This window comes from Parastagonospora nodorum (genome assembly GCF_000146915.1).
Source record: "Parastagonospora nodorum SN15 chromosome Unknown scaffold_9, whole genome shotgun sequence".
Taxonomy (NCBI): domain Eukaryota; kingdom Fungi; phylum Ascomycota; class Dothideomycetes; order Pleosporales; family Phaeosphaeriaceae; genus Parastagonospora; species Parastagonospora nodorum.
Genome location: NW_001884557.1, coordinates 1,015,496 through 1,032,949, shown reverse-complemented (window position 1 = coordinate 1,032,949; position 17,454 = coordinate 1,015,496). Strand labels below are relative to the sequence as shown.

The window sequence follows — 17,454 nt, the reverse complement described above, 5'->3', positions numbered from 1 at the left end:
TGGGTTTAGCAATGTCACGTGACGATTGAGCTTCCACTCACGCCTCAAACAGCACAGCTTCAATTGGCCTTTCTGGTGTCGATGCTTCGAGCAATGTTTTCAAGGTCGTCAGTCCGCCAGGCTTCCTGTTGCGTTAGACCAATTCTCGTTGTGGGTCTCTCGTCACGTACCCCTGCGCCGATTACAGCGATGCGCATGGCGGGTCCACTTTCCGCTGGTGCCATGGTGTTGGAGGCCTAAAAAACGGGATTCTAGGTTGTCGAGTACTCCCACCGTGTCGTGAGTGTTGCTTCTACGCTGATAGTGAGGCTTGACCACTATAAGAAACGGTTGGGGTGTGCAATGTTCCTATCGTATCCGACGTATGCAAGGCCATGATGAATCCAGGAACGCGCGCTCGCTTCGCACCTGCCCAGCCAATCGCAACCCTACCTGTCAGTCAACATGACGACGATATTTGTTCCTCGGCCCTCCGTCTCAAGTCTCGCGGGCGGTGTCTCATTTTTGACAGCTAGCCTGAGAGTAATATGGCCCCTCACGTGCAGATCCCGGTGGCATTGCCTTTTGGAGCTTTCGTCGACCTCGCCTGTGCTTGGCAGGCTGCGCATGATCCGGAACAATTTCTAAACAACAACTCCACGTCATGCTTCCTGGATCCTCACCACTGAATGCCTCTCGATAGCTTCTCTGGTACGCATTCTACAGTATGGAGCAGCAACAACGTGTTGCAATCGTAGGCTCTGGCCTGGCGGGGCTAGTCAGCGCGTACTTACTCCACAATGATCCACGGCAGCGGTATGCTGTGAAGGTACTCGAGTCGGTAGGTTTTCTCTTCTGGACGCGCTTCGTATGCACAATAGGTATTGACGTGGTAGGGAACCTCACTATCGCTCGATTCCGCGTCCATATCCATACCCAATGCCACGAAAACGTCGTCGGACCGCGTCGATCTGCCCATGCGCGCCTTCGCTGGCAACTTCTACAACAACCTGAAGTCCATGTACGACCATCTCAAAGTTCCATACCACTCCCAGCCATTCCTCTTTCAGTTCGCGGGAGCGCGGGAGGATTTGTCGAGTGCCGGCTCCTCTTACTTCGTCCATGCCTCCAATCTACATCAGCGAGCGCCTCGACCACACGCTGTCGGAATAATACAATACCTCCTGGAGGTCTTGTACCTGATACTATGCTACGCTTGGTTTTCGCTGTGCTGCTTCCTCGCAGTACCGCATGCAGGCGAGACGTTGCGGCAATATCTGCGCAGGACGCGCACACCGAAGCGCTTCGTGACCTACTACCTTCTGCCACTCATATCGAGCGTTACGACGTGCCCCCATGAGACGCTACTGGATTCCCCAGCAAGCGATATGGTGGACTACAAAAGAAGAACACACGGCGCGCCACACTACACCGTGTCCGCAGGCGTCAAAGCTGTCCAAGATCGCCTTATTCGTGGCGTCGAATACGAGCTAGGCGCATTTGTAAAGTCCGTAGAGCCGCAAGAAAAGGGTGTGAAGGTATCCTGGGAGAAGAGTGGTGGGCAAATGCAAGTCGAGTACTTTGACCGCATCATTCTTGCAGTCGCTCCCGATGTTGTCGGTCGGATATTCGCACCTCTACGACACCATATGTTCCAGATGCCCACTGCGCTTGTGGAAAGTGTCGTGCACAACGATCGTGCAGTACTGGACGAGCAGGATTCCGTCCGAACGGCTGCAGGGAAGCATGGTGCGCAGATGATCTATCTTCGAACAACGACCAAGGATGCTGTACGATCCGAGTCACATCATGTGCAGCGCTGTGGAGTGATTGTCACTACCTGCCCGTACAGTCCACTTGATCCTGCTCTTGTCATCCATTCGGCGAAGTTCACTCGGGTCCTGAGAAGTCCACAGAGCCAACGCATTGTCAACGCCATCTTCAGCGAAAGCCAACAGGATTCTAGTGACGATAAATCTGTACCGAGGTGGCGGAATGGGGAAGATAATGTATGGCTAGCAGGCGGGTGGTGTTGGGATGGCATGGTGCTGCTCGAGGGCTGTGTCGTATCAGCGATGCGTGTGGCCAACGCCTTTGGTGTTGATATTCCCTGGCAGTAAAAACAAGCTCGAATGTAGCAACGTGGCCCGCTGAGATACCCAATGTAATAGCGATAAACGAATTGAGGGTCACCAAAATCCTGTCAGCTTATATTTGATGAACCTGCATGGTGCTAGTAGAATTGTCCGATTGACCGTTCAGGCAGCCCATCTTTAATAACGTGTACGAAGGATCCACATTTTTTGGGGCCTGATTGCCAGTAGCCCACCCGCTTCATGATGTTATTGAAGGCCTTAAGCCATGTCCAAATCTGGCTTAGCATGTGCAAAAGGCGCTCCTGCCGCACCTCACAAACCTCTACCACCACACTACCCGTTGACATCACGCCATGACTTTAGTACGACTACTCATAGATAGCTTGCTTGCATGCTTTATTGGTGTAGTTCTCCCAAGGCTCGTCCTCGGCGCAAATTGGACCCAACCCGCCTTCACGGACATATTTGGTGCACCGTCAAGTGGAGTTGCGCTTTGCTGTGTAGGGATCCTGCTATACACAATCATCAAGTGGGCAGTAGTAAAGAGTAAGAGCAGTGAACAGAACAAGAAAGGCGAAATGTACGGACTACAGCATGGCAGACTGCATCTGCAAGTACCAACGCCGATGTGGATGAACATGGGGTTGTGGGACGAAGCCGGCACAACGACGACCCTGGCGGAAGCGTGTCGAGACCTGCTAAAGGCAGTGCTAGCTGAGGCCGGGTTTTCGCAAAAGACCGATAGCACCCAAACCTTTCCTGGTACGCGGCGCAAGAAAATGCTGGTCGATCTAGGAATTGGCTGTGGTGACCAGACAATATACCTCACAAGCAAAGTACCAATCCGACCTTGCGACCGCGATTGGTGGGATATGCAAGAGCCATGCGTTGAATTCGATCATTATATCGGCATTACGAACGACCATGTACAGGCTCGTCATGCGTTGGGACGGGTTGATGAGCTGAGAAAGAGTAGGAAGCTAGACCGCGTCGATGAAGAAGCGAGTAATACACCGAACATCTCGATCTTCTGCGCAGATGCTGCGAAGCCCGCCTCTTGGAACGAGCAAGTTCAGAAAAGCATCGAAGCTGCTTCTAGAGATTGCTCAGAACGTTGGGTGCTCGCTCTGGACACAGCATATCATTTCGGTCCTTCTCGCTGGATTATGGTCGAGCACGCACACAAAAATCTGGAAGCGTCGTTCATGGCCTTTGACTTATGCCTCTCACCAGATGCCACGTTCACCCAGAGGCTCATTCTGCGGATTTTGACCTCACTCATGGGTGCTCCTTTCGCAAACTTTTCTACACCGGAGGGCTATCGTAAGAAACTGATAGACGTGGGATATTCGGACGATGCTATCAAGATCGTGGACATATCTGAGCGCGTTTTTGCGCCTTTGGCGCAGTACCTCGACGAGCAAGACCGCAGACTGAAGACGCTGGGCCTGGGTATTGGTAAATTTGGTGTTGCTGGGTCACTATTCAAGTGGTGGGGCCGGTCTGGTGTCGTAAGGGGTGTTATTGTCGTCGCTAAGCGGTGAGGTAGGCTGGATGCCTATAATGACTAATGCTACCAACAATTGAGAGAACAATACTAGTGCCTGAATAGCCTCAAGGCATCAGTCGGTGTGACCTTCAAAGCGCGGATCAGGGTCTTGTGTGATCTGAAAAGCTTGTTGGCAAGTTTTCAGCTCACTAATGCTCGAAGCCAAATGGCACACCACATTCGCACGCAAGATCACAGTCTAAGCTTCTTCTACCTTCTATCTTCTGTTTAATTTAGAACTCCCTATCATTCCGCCATCACACCTTCTTATACCACACGCAAAGTCTTGGGCCAAAATGTACAGACTTTCAAGTCATTTTCACACTCACACAATTATCATCACAACACCTACCTCTCCACACCGCACCACCGCAACCACTACCACAATATATTCCCCCCTACATCTATACCAATGCAACCTTCCACAGCGAATGCTACAAGCCCGTCGAGCAAGGGGACTGCGATGTTTGCATAAAGCAAATTCGCAGCGCGGACGCCAAACCCCACGAGCATGGTATCGAAGACGAAGCCGAACCAGGGATCAAGATCACAGCCTATGGCCACGTATTGGGAAAAGAGTGTGCGATTCAGTGGTTCGAGGAAGCAAATTAGTGCCCGTTCTGCTGGGTCAAGCTTTTCCCCTCGGAGGATTGGGCGGATGAGTTTGCGCCAACAAGGGCGCAGTCGGAGGAGCAGGAGCTTGAAGGTGAACCTGTCAAGGATATCGCGGATCTCCCGGCCAAGTTTGAGTTTGAGCTTGAGTAATTGGGTGGGCTGGAGGACTTTGCGGCGTTGTTTGCTGTTTTATGTATCGCTTTGTTGTCGAAAGTATACAGGCTGCTGCATGATCTGACGATCGATTGTTTACTGCCGATAGAGCTGTGAGGATTTCCAGACTTATTGTTCATCGTATTGTTTGTTCACGGCTAGGTAGTACTATTGTATTCTATTGTCTTCATAGTTCATTGTGCCACCGTTTGCCTAGTGCTGCTGCCTGCGCCTCTGGTGAAGCGTATACTGTGCCGTGACTGGCTTCAATCCTACGCCTGACCGCTGTATATGACTTCAACTGCAATCGATCAACCACCGCCTTCCGGTATCTGCTTTGCGAGTATATTCAACTATATCTACTGTCTCCATCTACATCTCCTACAATCACATCGCGAACCACTCCGCGCTCTAGAATGAGCAAGCCAGAAGTCTCTACACCACCCTATGCTTCCAAAAGCGACTTCCTCGCCATCGGCCTCTGGGCAACAACTCTCGACAAACCCCTAGATTGCTCCATATGTCGGGAGCCTCTAGCTATCTCAGAAACCGCGCAATCGTACGTCCCTGAAATCGAGGGCGCGGCTCTATACCGCTTTCCCATACTCCCCTGCAACAACTTGCACCCCATACCAAACGCCCGAGCACCCAGTCCCGATGACGATCCCATTCCCGAATCACCTGTTCGCATCTCTCCCTGCAACCACATCTTTGGCTCGACGTGTTTGCACTCCTGGTTCAAAAACAGCACGTCCAATCGCTGTCCTGAGTGCAACACTACACTATTCCCTCCGCACATACATCTAGCCATGCGCCGGCCGACACGCGCCATACGACTCGAATTTGCGAGCTTCATCGAAAGAGATATGCAGGATGAAGAGACTGCGCTGATGATCAGGCAAACGCTATCCAGCGAACGGGTTGGCGTGTTGATCAGGGGAGTTTGCGATTGAGATGCATCGCGCGAGTGGGTTCGAGGTTAGTTGGGAGTATGTTGGCGGTGGGGAAGAGGAAGAGGTGGATGAAGATTTGATGGAGGGTGCGTCTGGGGGCGAAGAGGATGAGGATATATTGGAGGGTGAGGATGAAGAGATGGAGTCGGGAAGTGAGTATGAGCCTGAGGGCGAAGACGGTGATGACGAGGAGGAAGAGGAGGATCATGAGGACTACAATTGATGAGGAAGCTCCAGATTCAGCACATGGGGGCTGGTGTCGGACGACTTGATTTTATCAATCTCAGGTCGGACACCTTTTGCTTGGAAAGAATAGTTGGAGGTGGTTTCGCAGGCTTGCGATACTGGCATCATCCGGGTTGTGAACCTACTGTCTCCCCGTCTCCCTTAGACATCTTCTTAGATTTCCTTGAGTCAGCTCAGATGTTCGTAACATACTACAATGAAATAGACCAAATCTCAATTAATTCTGTTACTGTGGTTTTGCTGCCTGATCGTTTGCCGCGTGCTCGTTTGCAACAACGCAGCTCGTCGTCACTTTCCAACTTGGGTTTGCGCATTGCGCGTTTGTTCGCATTAATTCATTGTGAAAACTTCAAGCACCTCTCCCATCTCTTTCACCCTAGGATAACATGTCGACATCCTCATATCGCCGTTGCTCCGTCGCTGACAGCGCCCTACGCGCGACCGTCAATACCGACAGATACCCAGAAAATTGCCCCATCTGCTTCGAAGCCATTACGACTGCGTTGCCGACCAGCAACACCCACAGCAGTTCCGACACCATCTCAAGATCAGGTGCAGCCGAAAATTCCAAAGTCGCCGCAACAATCATCAAATGCGGACATGTCTTCTGCCGTTGGCGCATCGAGAGATGGGCCCGCACAGATAACACATGCCCCAACTGCCGCGCTGAGATGTACCCTTGGCCTACACAGAATGACGCCTTCAATGTAACTCATGAGTACAACGTCGTGGTCTCAACGACAGTGCGTCGATCTAGTATGCACAATATCCGGGTGTCTGTTAATGGGAGAAGGATGAGCACAACGGGTGATGACGTTGGAGTGGAAGATGATGTGGAAGGAGAAGATGATAGAGAGCCTGGAGGATGGTCGCATCGATGGGTAAGACGGTATCATTTGGGAGACACGTAGACATTTTGTTTTTCCTCTCCATATGTAACGCCTGCACTTTACAATTCTTTTTTTTCGTGGTCGAGTAGATGTTCGACAAGAGAAGGAAGACATGTTCATACGCGCTTCCGGAACTTCTTCGCGACTGTCAGTCTAGCGGCGAGCACGCATAGTGCAGATAGAGTAGCCATGCCGCCTGCGTAAAAAATTGCAGGCCGATAAACGTTGATACTTTGGCCCACGCCATCTTCTTGCCTACCACCCGCAGCTTGCAAGAGATAGCCAGCAATGGGCGCCCCCATAAAATATCCGAAAGACCACCCAGTCACGGACATACTCATGGCGACTGTTGCTCTCCCGGGACCGAAGATACCGGCGACTACTGTCGGCTGAGTGGTGAAGTAGGAGCCATTGGCGATGCCGTTGAGCATGGCAAACACAACCAGTGGTCCTAAGGAGTTCGATACGGGCCATATGGCTAACATGCTAACAGCGTTAAGAACCATGGTGATGACGAACATATTCAGAGGCCCGATCTTGTCGCATAATGGCCCGGCCGCAAAGCGGCCGATAGCATTACAAGCATTGAATGCTGCTACCAGACCTGCTCCTGTACTAGAACTCAGTCCAATCGATCGAGCGAATAGAGGTAGGTAGTAAGGCGGGACAAAGAGGGCGAAAACTCCGATTGCACTGGCGATGAAAGTAGCGATGAAAGGGACTGAGCGAAACATGGACCAGTCGACGAAAGGGACGTTCTTTAGTGGAACTCGATCTTTCAGCATCCATGCCGCTGGCACACCGAGCGCCAGTGTCATGAGTCCTTGAATTCGAAAAGTCCAGGCGATCCCAACTCTTTGATACATGCCCTCTAGGGCAATGGCCATAACACATCCACCCACACCACCACCGAGTTTGATGATTCCGTTCGCAAGTCCAAGACGTGCGCTGAAGTATTGCACAGGCAGCGCGTTTGTCACAGCATAAACCATAGCCATTCCAAGACCGCAGAGAAGTCCAGTAGTTCCAAAAAGCCCTGCAAGATTCGATGTACAGAAGCTGGCACCGATTAATCCCATGCCCATAAAGGTTACGCCAATGAGTATGGTCGTGCGTGAGCCAAAATAGCGCATCATTCGGACTGCGAGAAGACCACATGATGCACCTCCGCCGAGTGCCACACTTCCCACATATGCGAGAGTAGATGCTGGTACATGGCTAAGGGTGGAATCCAGAAGAGCGGCTTGGAGCACACCCCAGCAGTTGATGATGCCGTTGTGGCAGAAAGTGGTGAGGAAGGCGGAGAAAACGATTACCCATCCATAACCGCCGTCGGGTATCGCTGACACGGAGTATGGGGCATCTTCAGGCACTTCATCTGGGACAAGGACTGTTGACACTGGTTGAGTCACCGAATGTGTCGATTTGCTCAGTGGCGTAAAGGGAGCAGCATTGAAGGTGGAGAGCTCAATGTACTCTTCTGTGGTCGCTGTGGTCGACATGATGAACAATTTGTGCTTAAAAAGTCCGAGTAGTTGTAAAAGTGTTGAGGAAGTTGAGAATCCGGACGTGTCATGGTTGGATGGGTCCTAATTGCTTTATCACTTTGGTCGCAGAGCTAGAACACGCCTCGTAGCACGCCCTACAGGTAAATGTTGCCGTCGGATAAGCATCCGATGAAAAAAGCCAGGTTGCTAGCTAGTTCCGCACTGTATATATCGCATTGTCCTGTTTATAGTCTACAGGTAGCTATTGCACATGTATGAGAAATGCCATCGCCAGGGACAGACAGGAGTTCCGGGCACTGACCGATGGTCACGTGAGTACAGCCGTCCTAGTGCTGGACCCTGGACTCTTCCATCGAATCGCCACTATAAACGTCGAGCATCGTGCTTCCATGCATCAACCTTGACCTTTCGGTTTGCCAGACCATATGTGCTGCCACATGCGATTGCATTCATTTGACCATTTCGATCGATCCTAGATGCTGAATTCAGGTTTACCCCGCCAACTTCCAAGAACTTCGCTGAAACTTGCCATGCCTCATCTTGCGTACCTGAACACACGTCATACTACAGGTTGTATATGATTGAAGGATATATAGTACCTCTTGAATATCCAGCACCTGATAATTCCCAAACGAACTTACTTTTACAATTCTAGCACCAGCTTCGATCATGGCCACCGAAGAGACAGTCCAGCTCAACGAGGCCCACGCGCCGCATCAAGCCTCAATCGATGCTTTCAGCTCCATCCTCGACTCCGTGAAGCAGGAGCTCGTCAAGCTGCGTCGCGATCACGACAGTACATACCCACCACCAACCGCGCAGACCTTCTCTTAACAAGCTATTGCAGAACACGAACCCGAATACTTCCGCGCCATAAAAGACCTCTCAGACTCGGACCTTGCCTCCTTCTCAGCCCAAAACCTCGAATCTGTCCGTGTAGCTGCCTCCGCATACGGCCTGCACATCTTCGGCAAGGTCCAGATACCCGCGGCTAGCGGTGCGTACATTCATGTGCGCATCTTTGGCTCAGCGAAGGACGGTACAGATGGCAGCAGCGCTGATGAGCGCGAGTACAAGCTTCACAGCATCCATACGGAAGAAGTCATCAAGGAGGATGGTGACAGGGTGTACCGAGCTATTTTCAAGAAGGACGACCCTCTAGAGTGGTTCGATACCTAGAGGTAGTAGCTACAGTCTAATTGAAATGTTCTCATCGAAGCTATATTGCCAGTCTTGATAGTCTTCTTGTGGTTCGGAAGCCAATACTTGCGAATATCCTACCAATATTTTCCTACCTTCAACTTCCGCATCGTACATAGGGTCAAACAATAGCTATCTGAATAAGACCGTACTGCGTGCACAGGTTTCTAAATTCGAGCGGCGACAGGGCTGTTGGAACGAGTCTGCTTGGTGTCTGGCTCTTATACTTGGTCGCTGACAGCACGGAGAATAACAAGGATAGCCGGTGGGCTGTGTTCATGGCATGTAACATCACCAAAGGGAATTCATAACCTCGGCTCTTCAGAAAAGCCTCAACAGCTCTTAATGATAATCTCAAGTAAGAGTGTCTCGGTTAGCGAACGGATACGCGTCCTGTCCAAGGGGTACGAACAATATCGAGCATCGATTCAGGCCTATCTCTAATAGCAAGCGAATCGACCAATGATCGAAATGAAGACAATCATCGGATGATCATTATACGAGCAAAAGCGACCACGACGAGGGGACTCGCAAGAAGCAAATTGTGCCGCCATGACCTCCAGGCCGCCCGTCCGTCTTGTAACAACAGCCGCCTGCTCCTCAGAGTGGCCTCATCAACCATTATACTTCACACCATCGCTTCCGAGCCGTTCCTGCACTGTTGCACTGCTTCACGGTGTAATACCGGCCTATGCCAACCTCATTTCCCCTCCTCCGGACCAACGTCTTTCCCACCGGACGAACCTCCCGCCTCGCACAAACTTTGCCAACCCCGTCATCCTATTATCCCAAGGCAAAAAGCACAAAACCATAACCAGACATTCCCCGCCAGTCCAACAAGCGCTGCAGGAAACGGCTCCCCCAAACCGACCCCCGACCCCTCCAACTCTAAATCCTCCCCCCACCCCCTCGAAACTCTATGACACGAATCCCTGCAACCCAATGCCCATCACGATCGGCACGCGCGACACTAGCGACCTAAAGCAGAAGGTTCGGCATCAAAGCTCCCAGTTCCGCGCGCACGCACCGTCTTTCCCTTCTGAGCCATAGCGCGGGCGATGAGAGGAATTAACCGAACGGGGCCTTATCGGGCTTTCTTAAAATCATCATGACGGGGGGTGGGTTCTGCGCATCGTTCACAAGTCTCGCGTGGGGCTCTAGGATAGGCGCCGGACAAGGCCCCGATTTGCTGCGCTAAGATGAGCGAAGATAAATGGGTCCAGGGGGGAGAGAGGGCAAAGGGAGCCCTTGCTCCTGATGATTCGCGGGACACGAGGTTTCGAAAAAGTTGGGCTGCAAGGACTTAGCTTGCTCGGCCGACATCATTGCGTGCAAGGGGGTGGAGAGGATCGCCTAGCTCAGTAGCTTTGCATGATGGGACAGCCTCGTGATGCATGGGGGGAATATTCTTGGCTATGGTTGTACAGGGTCCTCCTTCACCGCTGATTGCTTCTTCTTCTTCTCTTCTACGAGACATGATGAGCCAGGGGTGGAACCAAAGCAGCAAAGATCCCTTACTCTCAAAATGGACCTAGCAGCGATGATGTACCCCAGGTGCCAGGTCGCCGGCATTTGGCTGCCAAGAATGGTAGACACAAAGCCTCAACCTCCAAGAGTGTGCTTCCAGAACACGGTAGCCAAACGGTCAATGCACACTTCGAATGCCGCTAGACTCCAACACATCTTTTGCATCAGCCAATGTTGCGTTCACGAAGGTAGACGCTCCAGACCATCAGCCAAGCTCAGTGTTCCTCTCCTGACCGTGACGCCATTCCGCTTGCCTTTCCTTTTGTTCCATAGCTCCAAGAGCCACTCGTGCGGCGACTCGATGTCAATTGGTCCGGGACACAGAGGCAGTCTCTGGCGATAGTCCTGTTCGTACTCTCGTATCTTGACTTGGCATTTGATTTCCTGGTAAATCTGCTCGACTACCTTTCTGGCTGCTTGATTGTCCATGCTCAAAATGGCGAGTAGATTCTCGGCCTCAATCTGAGCATCTTCGGTCTTCAGCTGGACGAATTTATTGAAGTAGAGGCGCTTGTACAAGTCCAGAGAGTTGTCAAGAGGAGCCGCCAAACGACCGAGTTCAAGGGTAGTGATCAGCGGAGCTTCGGTATAATTCCAACAGTCGACCGTATTGATGGAGTTGCGATGGTAAAGCTGCACGTCGAAAAGATGGACCTTGATTGCGCCGAGAGCTAGAGCATTGTGTAGGTTCTTCCTCAGGCCTTTGACGTCCAGACTAGAATTGAAAATGGGATTGTCAGATTGCAGATCCGCGCTCTGCGTCCGAGTTCGATACACGCGGATCCTGGCGAACACTGTGTGTACTTGTCCGAGGCGCAGATGAGGTATGTCCCAGCGGCCGAAGTACTCAATGAGCTCGCATCCTTCCCTGGCTCGTAGATCCAGGGAAACATTCGTCAATTCTCCAATAGGCCCCATGGACCGAGCGTTCTTCAACACTCGCTTGATGCGACCAGGTGCGGACTGGTAGGATGTCCAATTGCTAGCGAAGACGTTCTTGCAACACGCGTCGAAGCATGTTGTATCCTGCAGCTCGGGTTCGCGGCGGTAAGGCAGAGCTGCCGGGTTGATACGATGAACTGCTAGGTTTGGGAGGGTCTTCGAAATATCGTGTAGGACGTAAGCTGCCGATGAAAGCAAGATGATATGAGTGCGACCGTGTTTCAAGTCTTCTTTCTCAAGAGATCTCGCCACGCCAAGGACAACGTCAGTCATAGACGGATTGGGACGGGTAGGCTGCCAAGTCTGTGTTCCGCACCGACAGATACTAGCAGTCAAATCCTGGAAAACGTCCTCACTGTCTGTAGTGAATGGTCTTAGCGGGTAGTGTAGCTCTGGTCTGTTGCCTGTGACAGTATTATGCACACAGTGCGTTGTGTAAAGAGCCAGACGGTCGCCGCGTTGCATATGGTAGAGGGCACCATTGACCGCGTCCGCGGCCTTTTCAAGGCATTTTCTCGTGACATAATATCTTTGCATACGGTCAGCCAGTCCTTTTCAACCACTTTGATGTCATACCCGTTGTCCACAACGAAGACCACGTCAATTGTTGCGCAAGATAGTGCATTGCGGTTGTGGAGCACGCCTTCAATCTCTATGGCCACGCTGAATTCTTGTACATCCTTCGTCAAAATTTTGACTTCTGGGAAGACTCTGATTGCTGCTCTCAGAGTTGTAGGCATCGTTCGCGGCTTTAGAGATTGTTCTTCTCCAAGCTCAGGCTCGTTCTCGACCGGGGTTGGAAGTCGTGTGGCCATGCGCTCCATCATACTCCGGAGACGTGTGCAGCTGACGGCATTTAGACAGCGCGACGGAGGACCACCCTTCGACTTACTTGTGTGCGTTCCTCTTCATATAGACGTTCACAGCTTCGTCACTTGGCTCGTAGCTGTCCTCAGAACCTGCAGGCGGCGTTGTTGCTGCAGTGTTTGGCGATGCAGACTCGGACACATCAACAGTGCTGGTGTTCGTGTCTCCTGTTCCCATGCGGCGTAGACGTGGGAATCCATTCGTGAACATACGCAAACGCGACGGGCGCCGCTGGGGCACCGTTCCGCCAGTGCTAGTTGCCCGCTCAACAGCGCTTTCAAGGCTCCTCTGCGCAATGGCATTTTCGGTGTAGCTAGTGGTATGGGATATATTCGAGACCTTGGTTGGTACATGCGGCAAACTTCCGTCGAACGAAGGCCACGGTGTACCTACTGTGTTGTTGCTCACAAGCTCATCGTGACTACTGTTGCGTGAATACGATGTTGAATCACCCATGCTGGAGCCTGATGCCGAAGAGCGACTGTTTCTGTTTTTGCGGATTGTCAGGGGTTGGTTACTGGGAGCACGACTGACTGGTAGCGGTGTCACAGCCCAAGTCGACGGTGCCTTAAGCGGGTTACCCCAATCGAGAAATAACGGGCTCGCGACAAATTCCGGTGGCGACTCACGAATGTCGCTCTTGATTTCGGCGATGATGTCGTCTAAAGGACCATGGACAGTTTGCCTCTGAGTCTGGGTGGCCCTGCGGAGCATGCGCCTTCGGATGGTCGTCTTGCGGGGTTTCTTCTGGAACTGCAGTGGAGGAGGACAAAGTATGGTGGGATGTGGAAGCAGAAAGCTGTCGAGCATAGTCGCGGCCATGGTGTCGCGTCGAAATGAAAACAAACAGGCTCTCTTTCACCGCGTGGTGGCGGCCTTCACCGCGGCAAAAGTCAACACAGGACAATTAGCATGCGCCAAAGCTACAGAAGCGTGTAAAGATGGGTAAAAAGTATTCTTTCTTGTCGCTAGCTGATATGTGCGCTCGATGAAGGAGGATGTGTTGTAAATGGTGGAATGAGAAGCTATGACGTGACTGAAATCAGCAGTGCTTTGGGAAGTAGCAGAGAGCTCGTTTTGTCAACAGCCATAACGCACACCTGCTGCTTATGAGACCAGTCCGATCTTCCCTCACAAAGATCATAAGGACTTGGGCATGGACACTGAATTCATTGAATGTGCCAGATGTTATGAGCCCCTATGCCTGTGTGCTGCTCGTGGCAGTCGCCTCCAGCTGTCTTCTCATCCTCTCTGTGGTCTCTTCGTCACTATCTCGAAATCGTATCTGCTCGCATCAGTCACAGTTACTGGTAAAAGGGTGAAGCTGGTCTCACGATGTCTTCCGTGCCAAATAGAACAGGCTCCGACAGGCTCGCTTTCACAGCCTTCTTGACACGCTCTTCCCACACTCCTTCCCAGTTCCACTCTCCCGGACGACGATTTCGACCTAGAGTCGTAGTGTCTCCCGCTTGTTCAGCCAGTGCGATGTCAGCGCTTGGTACCAGTGGTTGCTGATTCTGCAAAATTGGTGCTCTATATGTCCGCCAGGCGTGATAAGCGCCGGGATTCGCCGCTGCTTCGAGAGGAAGTGAATCGAGGACACTCTCCTCACTAAATGTGGACCGCATATACTCCAGGATGCTTACGATGGAGACATGCTCTACAACGAGGGGAGTTGTGTCGACTGTTGGGCGGGTAGGGGTCGTGATCCGGTCCGGGCTACTCACTGTGGATCCGCTGACATCGCGCGAGCTAGGTGCCGATCTTCGAGCTCGTCCAAACCACTGCGGAAAGCCGTGACGGAGACTGAAGCCTCCCGGTGGTAATCTCTCATCGTCGGTCGCACTAACGGTATCGGTATCCAGCGATCCAGTCGTGTAAGTGTAGGTGGTGAGAGGCGTAAGCAGTGGGTGGAAGACATCGGTAGAAAAGGTCACGAGTGGTGGCAGAGCGGGATAACTAGGTGGGAAAGATATCTGAAAGCGCAGGACCGCAGGGGCATATGGACCTGTCGGAAGTGAATACGCCGCAGTGGTGTGTGGTAGATTGGCATTGCATTATTTGCGTCTGTTTACCTCTCCTAACAAATATCACGCCAACCCACAGCGTTGGATCACTAGGCGTGATGCTCACGAAGACACCATCGAGCTTGGCGGAACGCAGCGAGGCGAACTCGACATTCAGATGTTGCTTGCGGAAGGACGGTAAGTGTGGCAGGGTAACCGGCTGCGGCATGTCTTGAAATTGAAATCTGACTGTTGGCTTTGGAGTGGAGCGTCGTGCCCGAAGGATGGGCGGTCGGCATTCCGAACGCTGAGGTAAGCGTCCCGTCCACAGGTTGTCAGCGGCCTCGCTGCTGTCACGACCAACACACCAACACCTGGGCATGACCCGTCGCCCTGTCAACTCCAACCGCATTGTCTACAAAAGGAGATGCGCGCAGATCACACGGCCATGGTCCTGCACACGGATCCGTCGACGTGGCATTGCCGAGTCAAATGATGCAATGCTAATGGTCGGAATACCTTGCCGGCGCAACGCATCATAACCATAACGCCAAAAGCAGTACGACATGGCAAAGATGGTGTCGCACAACCGGGTTTTATTTTCTGATTATCTAGCGGACCCAGAACTTGTGTGGTTGGCTCTTCGTAGCGCTACAAAGGATGCGAGGCGTCGCGCAGACGGGCCAAGAAAATGAGCTCCTTGTGCTTCGCACATCGCCTGTCTATCGATTTGTACGCCTGTTTGTTGACGTAACTGACTACAGTCATAGACACGCATCGACAGCAAGCAGACCCGCACACCGGTGACTGCACAAGAAAACCTGCAGTCAGGTCACACCTCACCGGACGGGCCGTTGCAAAGACAATGCGACCCGACCGAAATTCTGGTCGTAATCACAATCTGCATCTGGTTTCGAGGGTCAGCATAAAAAAACAAATCCTGTATTACACGCATATCTGCATGGGGCTATGCTGTGCAACTCTGTGGGTTGGGGCCGTGTGCTGGCTCCAGTCAACGCATGCAGGCTGCACCTCTCTCGTGTCGGAGCTTGTCGATGCGGAGGTGCAGGACGATGCTTTGACGGTGGTTCCTCCAATTGAGCTGTGTATGGCGCTTGCAAGGAGATCGGAGAAAATCATGGCTCCCAGCGCCCCGGGTCGGTTGGGCAGATCACATCTATGTCTGCCCTAGGACATCCTAGAAGCCAATAGCCGAAGCACCATCTGCCGGCGCAAGCGTGTATATGGTGGTAGAGTACGACAGACGGTGACTGCAACGGGCGACTCAAGCAGCGCCTAAAGGAAGTATTGACAGAAGCATCGAAGCGAACCCCAGGGCCGCCAGAAGACGCTAAGAATTCGCGTAGAAGTCCTCGCGTGGGAAGTATGCATGCATCCCGGTCAGCGTCAGCCTTACATGTACATTGCTGGGCGCAGCTCAGGTCGAAACGGCCGTTGCGCTTTATCACCGGGCTACTGCGATAGCTTGACTAGCGAGACACGACGGAGCAAGTCCCGGCAAAGCTGGCAAGCGCAGAGGGTACCGTGGTATTTCTAGTGACGGCCAGCGCAGCGCAGACACCATGGGCCATGGTCGAGTTGACGCAGATAGGCGCACCAGACGGTCAGCTGACAGGTCCTTGGGGCGTCGCTAGGACGCAGATGGGCTGATTGTGACTGACGACGGTGTACGGTAGTGACATAGGGCATGCACAGCCGAGCCACGTCCTGCGACTCGGTTGGACGCAAGGTTGCGGAAGTTTCAAAGTCGGGCGGCGTGAGGTTGAGTGGAGGGCTGGATACAAATTAAATCGCCGCATGGTGGGGCGCGCCACGGACTGATCTGAGGCGGCGACACGTGCGCTGCGTCTGCGCGAAACGCCCTGTCGAAGCGCCGACAGAGGCGTTGTCGGTCGTCGACCATCATGCGGATTCTGGACATGGCATGGCAGCAAGGCGATGTAAGAATGACTGCTGCGCTCCGCCGCGTGACGGCAACCAGTGGCCAGGCGTTCGCCAACTCGGTGGACGATATACAACACCCAGTAGTGCGCCGCACACCGCCATTCTCTGGCCCTGCCGGAGCCATTGCGGGCAACGACACCACTCAATGGCAGACCTGAGTAGGGCACAATCCCTGCCGGGCTTCACGGGCTTCACGGGCTTCGCAGGCTTCGCAGGCGTCGCGGGCGATACGGCGACCACGGCTGCACTCTGGTAAAGCAAAAAAAGGCAACCTGACTCGCGGCCAGACACGACGTGCCCCTGACGGTCTGACCAGGCTCACAGCAGCGAAAGTTTGACATGCACGCCGGAACCTAGCCTGCTTGCCGCGGGGAACATGGCAAGCTTCCGTTTCCTCTTGCGGTATACTTTGAGCGGCGCTGAACAGCCGGCAGGTCGCTCATCCTTGGCCCAGTGCAGGGATGGCCAGTCGGGGCGCCAACGTTAGGTGCGCGAACCGTCGCCGCGGATTCGTACAGGCGACGCTAACTGCAAGCCAGCATGCGTCGTTGATCGTTGTAAGACAGGGATCCCGCCGCTGCTCACCCAAGTCATGGCACCTCGTCCTAACTCCCACAACGCTCTTGCACTACCTTACTCGTTTCCGTCTAGAGGCACCAATGTCGTGGGTGCCTCTCCTACCCGGTTTTAGTTTGTGCAAGTCTGCAAGATCAGGGGTAGCCACCTTGCAAGGGCAGCGACCACTCTTTCTCTTGGGCACTGCTGCCCTTCCCTTCCGGTGACCTGGAGTCACAGATGACAAGGCACTAGCTGTAATTTCGTCGCCAGCACAGCTCTCCGGTCGCTTATCGGCATCTTCCATGGCTCTGTTTCGTCGGACCATGGCATCACAGATCCGCCCTCATTTGCATTCGCTGCTTCTCTTGCTGTCCCTATCCGCACACACTACGTACACAAA

General features: G+C 52.9%; 13 protein-coding genes across 13 annotated transcripts; 7 read left to right on the top strand and 6 right to left on the bottom strand.

The window, feature by feature from the left end:
• Nucleotides 1-936: 936 nt before the first annotated feature.
• Nucleotides 937-2,176, top strand: SNOG_06539 (hypothetical protein). Its single transcript, XM_001796855.1, has one exon. The coding sequence runs from the start codon at nucleotides 999-1,001 to the stop codon at nucleotides 2,097-2,099; it is 1,101 nt and encodes a 366-aa protein (XP_001796907.1). The 5' UTR covers nucleotides 937-998; the 3' UTR covers nucleotides 2,100-2,176.
• Nucleotides 2,177-2,340: 164 nt separating this feature from the next.
• SNOG_06538 (hypothetical protein) lies at nucleotides 2,341-3,619 on the top strand (the record flags this gene model as incomplete). The annotated part of the gene is made up of 2 exons (XM_001796854.1): nucleotides 2,341-2,437; nucleotides 2,484-3,619. The coding sequence occupies 2 exons, from the start codon at nucleotides 2,341-2,343 to the stop codon at nucleotides 3,617-3,619; spliced, it is 1,233 nt and encodes a 410-aa protein (XP_001796906.1).
• Nucleotides 3,620-4,002: 383 nt separating this feature from the next.
• Nucleotides 4,003-4,590, bottom strand: SNOG_06537 (hypothetical protein; the record flags this gene model as incomplete). Its single annotated transcript, XM_001796853.1, has 2 exons — nucleotides 4,003-4,423; nucleotides 4,562-4,590. 2 exons carry the CDS (start codon nucleotides 4,588-4,590, stop codon nucleotides 4,003-4,005), a joined length of 450 nt encoding a protein of 149 aa, XP_001796905.1.
• Nucleotides 4,591-4,808: 218 nt separating this feature from the next.
• On the top strand, nucleotides 4,809-5,568 carry SNOG_06536 (hypothetical protein; the record flags this gene model as incomplete). Its single annotated transcript, XM_001796851.1, has 2 exons — nucleotides 4,809-5,312; nucleotides 5,371-5,568. 2 exons carry the CDS (start codon nucleotides 4,809-4,811, stop codon nucleotides 5,566-5,568), a joined length of 702 nt encoding a protein of 233 aa, XP_001796903.1.
• On the bottom strand, nucleotides 5,326-5,553 carry SNOG_20071 (hypothetical protein; the record flags this gene model as incomplete). Its single annotated transcript, XM_001796852.1, has 1 exon — nucleotides 5,326-5,553. One exon carries the CDS (start codon nucleotides 5,551-5,553, stop codon nucleotides 5,326-5,328), a length of 228 nt encoding a protein of 75 aa, XP_001796904.1.
• Nucleotides 5,569-5,977: 409 nt separating the features above from the next.
• On the top strand, nucleotides 5,978-6,502 carry SNOG_06535 (hypothetical protein; the record flags this gene model as incomplete). The annotated part of the gene is made up of 1 exon (XM_001796850.1): nucleotides 5,978-6,502. One exon carries the CDS (start codon nucleotides 5,978-5,980, stop codon nucleotides 6,500-6,502), a length of 525 nt encoding a protein of 174 aa, XP_001796902.1.
• A 95-nt stretch (nucleotides 6,503-6,597) lies between these two features.
• On the bottom strand, nucleotides 6,598-7,983 carry SNOG_06534 (hypothetical protein; the record flags this gene model as incomplete). The annotated part of the gene is made up of 1 exon (XM_001796849.1): nucleotides 6,598-7,983. One exon carries the CDS (start codon nucleotides 7,981-7,983, stop codon nucleotides 6,598-6,600), a length of 1,386 nt encoding a protein of 461 aa, XP_001796901.1.
• A 675-nt stretch (nucleotides 7,984-8,658) lies between these two features.
• On the top strand, nucleotides 8,659-9,363 carry SNOG_06533 (hypothetical protein; the record flags this gene model as incomplete). Its single annotated transcript, XM_001796848.1, has 2 exons — nucleotides 8,659-8,785; nucleotides 8,837-9,363. 2 exons carry the CDS (start codon nucleotides 8,659-8,661, stop codon nucleotides 9,166-9,168), a joined length of 459 nt encoding a protein of 152 aa, XP_001796900.1. The 3' UTR covers nucleotides 9,169-9,363.
• Nucleotides 9,364-9,741: 378 nt separating this feature from the next.
• On the top strand, nucleotides 9,742-10,239 carry SNOG_06532 (hypothetical protein; the record flags this gene model as incomplete). Its single annotated transcript, XM_001796847.1, has 1 exon — nucleotides 9,742-10,239. The coding sequence occupies one exon, from the start codon at nucleotides 9,742-9,744 to the stop codon at nucleotides 10,237-10,239; it is 498 nt and encodes a 165-aa protein (XP_001796899.1).
• Nucleotides 10,240-10,896: 657 nt separating this feature from the next.
• SNOG_06531 (hypothetical protein) lies at nucleotides 10,897-13,347 on the bottom strand (the record flags this gene model as incomplete). Its single annotated transcript, XM_001796846.1, has 3 exons — nucleotides 10,897-11,961; nucleotides 12,198-12,504; nucleotides 12,551-13,347. The coding sequence occupies 3 exons, from the start codon at nucleotides 13,345-13,347 to the stop codon at nucleotides 10,897-10,899; spliced, it is 2,169 nt and encodes a 722-aa protein (XP_001796898.1).
• Nucleotides 13,348-13,467: 120 nt separating this feature from the next.
• On the bottom strand, nucleotides 13,468-14,760 carry SNOG_06530 (hypothetical protein; the record flags this gene model as incomplete). Its single annotated transcript, XM_001796845.1, has 3 exons — nucleotides 13,468-13,810; nucleotides 13,860-14,533; nucleotides 14,601-14,760. 3 exons carry the CDS (start codon nucleotides 14,758-14,760, stop codon nucleotides 13,724-13,726), a joined length of 921 nt encoding a protein of 306 aa, XP_001796897.1. The 3' UTR covers nucleotides 13,468-13,723.
• Nucleotides 14,761-16,456: 1,696 nt separating this feature from the next.
• Nucleotides 16,457-16,654, top strand: SNOG_06529 (hypothetical protein; the record flags this gene model as incomplete). The annotated part of the gene is made up of 2 exons (XM_001796844.1): nucleotides 16,457-16,492; nucleotides 16,541-16,654. 2 exons carry the CDS (start codon nucleotides 16,457-16,459, stop codon nucleotides 16,652-16,654), a joined length of 150 nt encoding a protein of 49 aa, XP_001796896.1.
• A 475-nt stretch (nucleotides 16,655-17,129) lies between these two features.
• Nucleotides 17,130-17,379, bottom strand: SNOG_06528 (hypothetical protein; the record flags this gene model as incomplete). The annotated part of the gene is made up of 2 exons (XM_001796843.1): nucleotides 17,130-17,173; nucleotides 17,280-17,379. 2 exons carry the CDS (start codon nucleotides 17,377-17,379, stop codon nucleotides 17,130-17,132), a joined length of 144 nt encoding a protein of 47 aa, XP_001796895.1.
• Nucleotides 17,380-17,454: the final 75 nt, after the last annotated feature.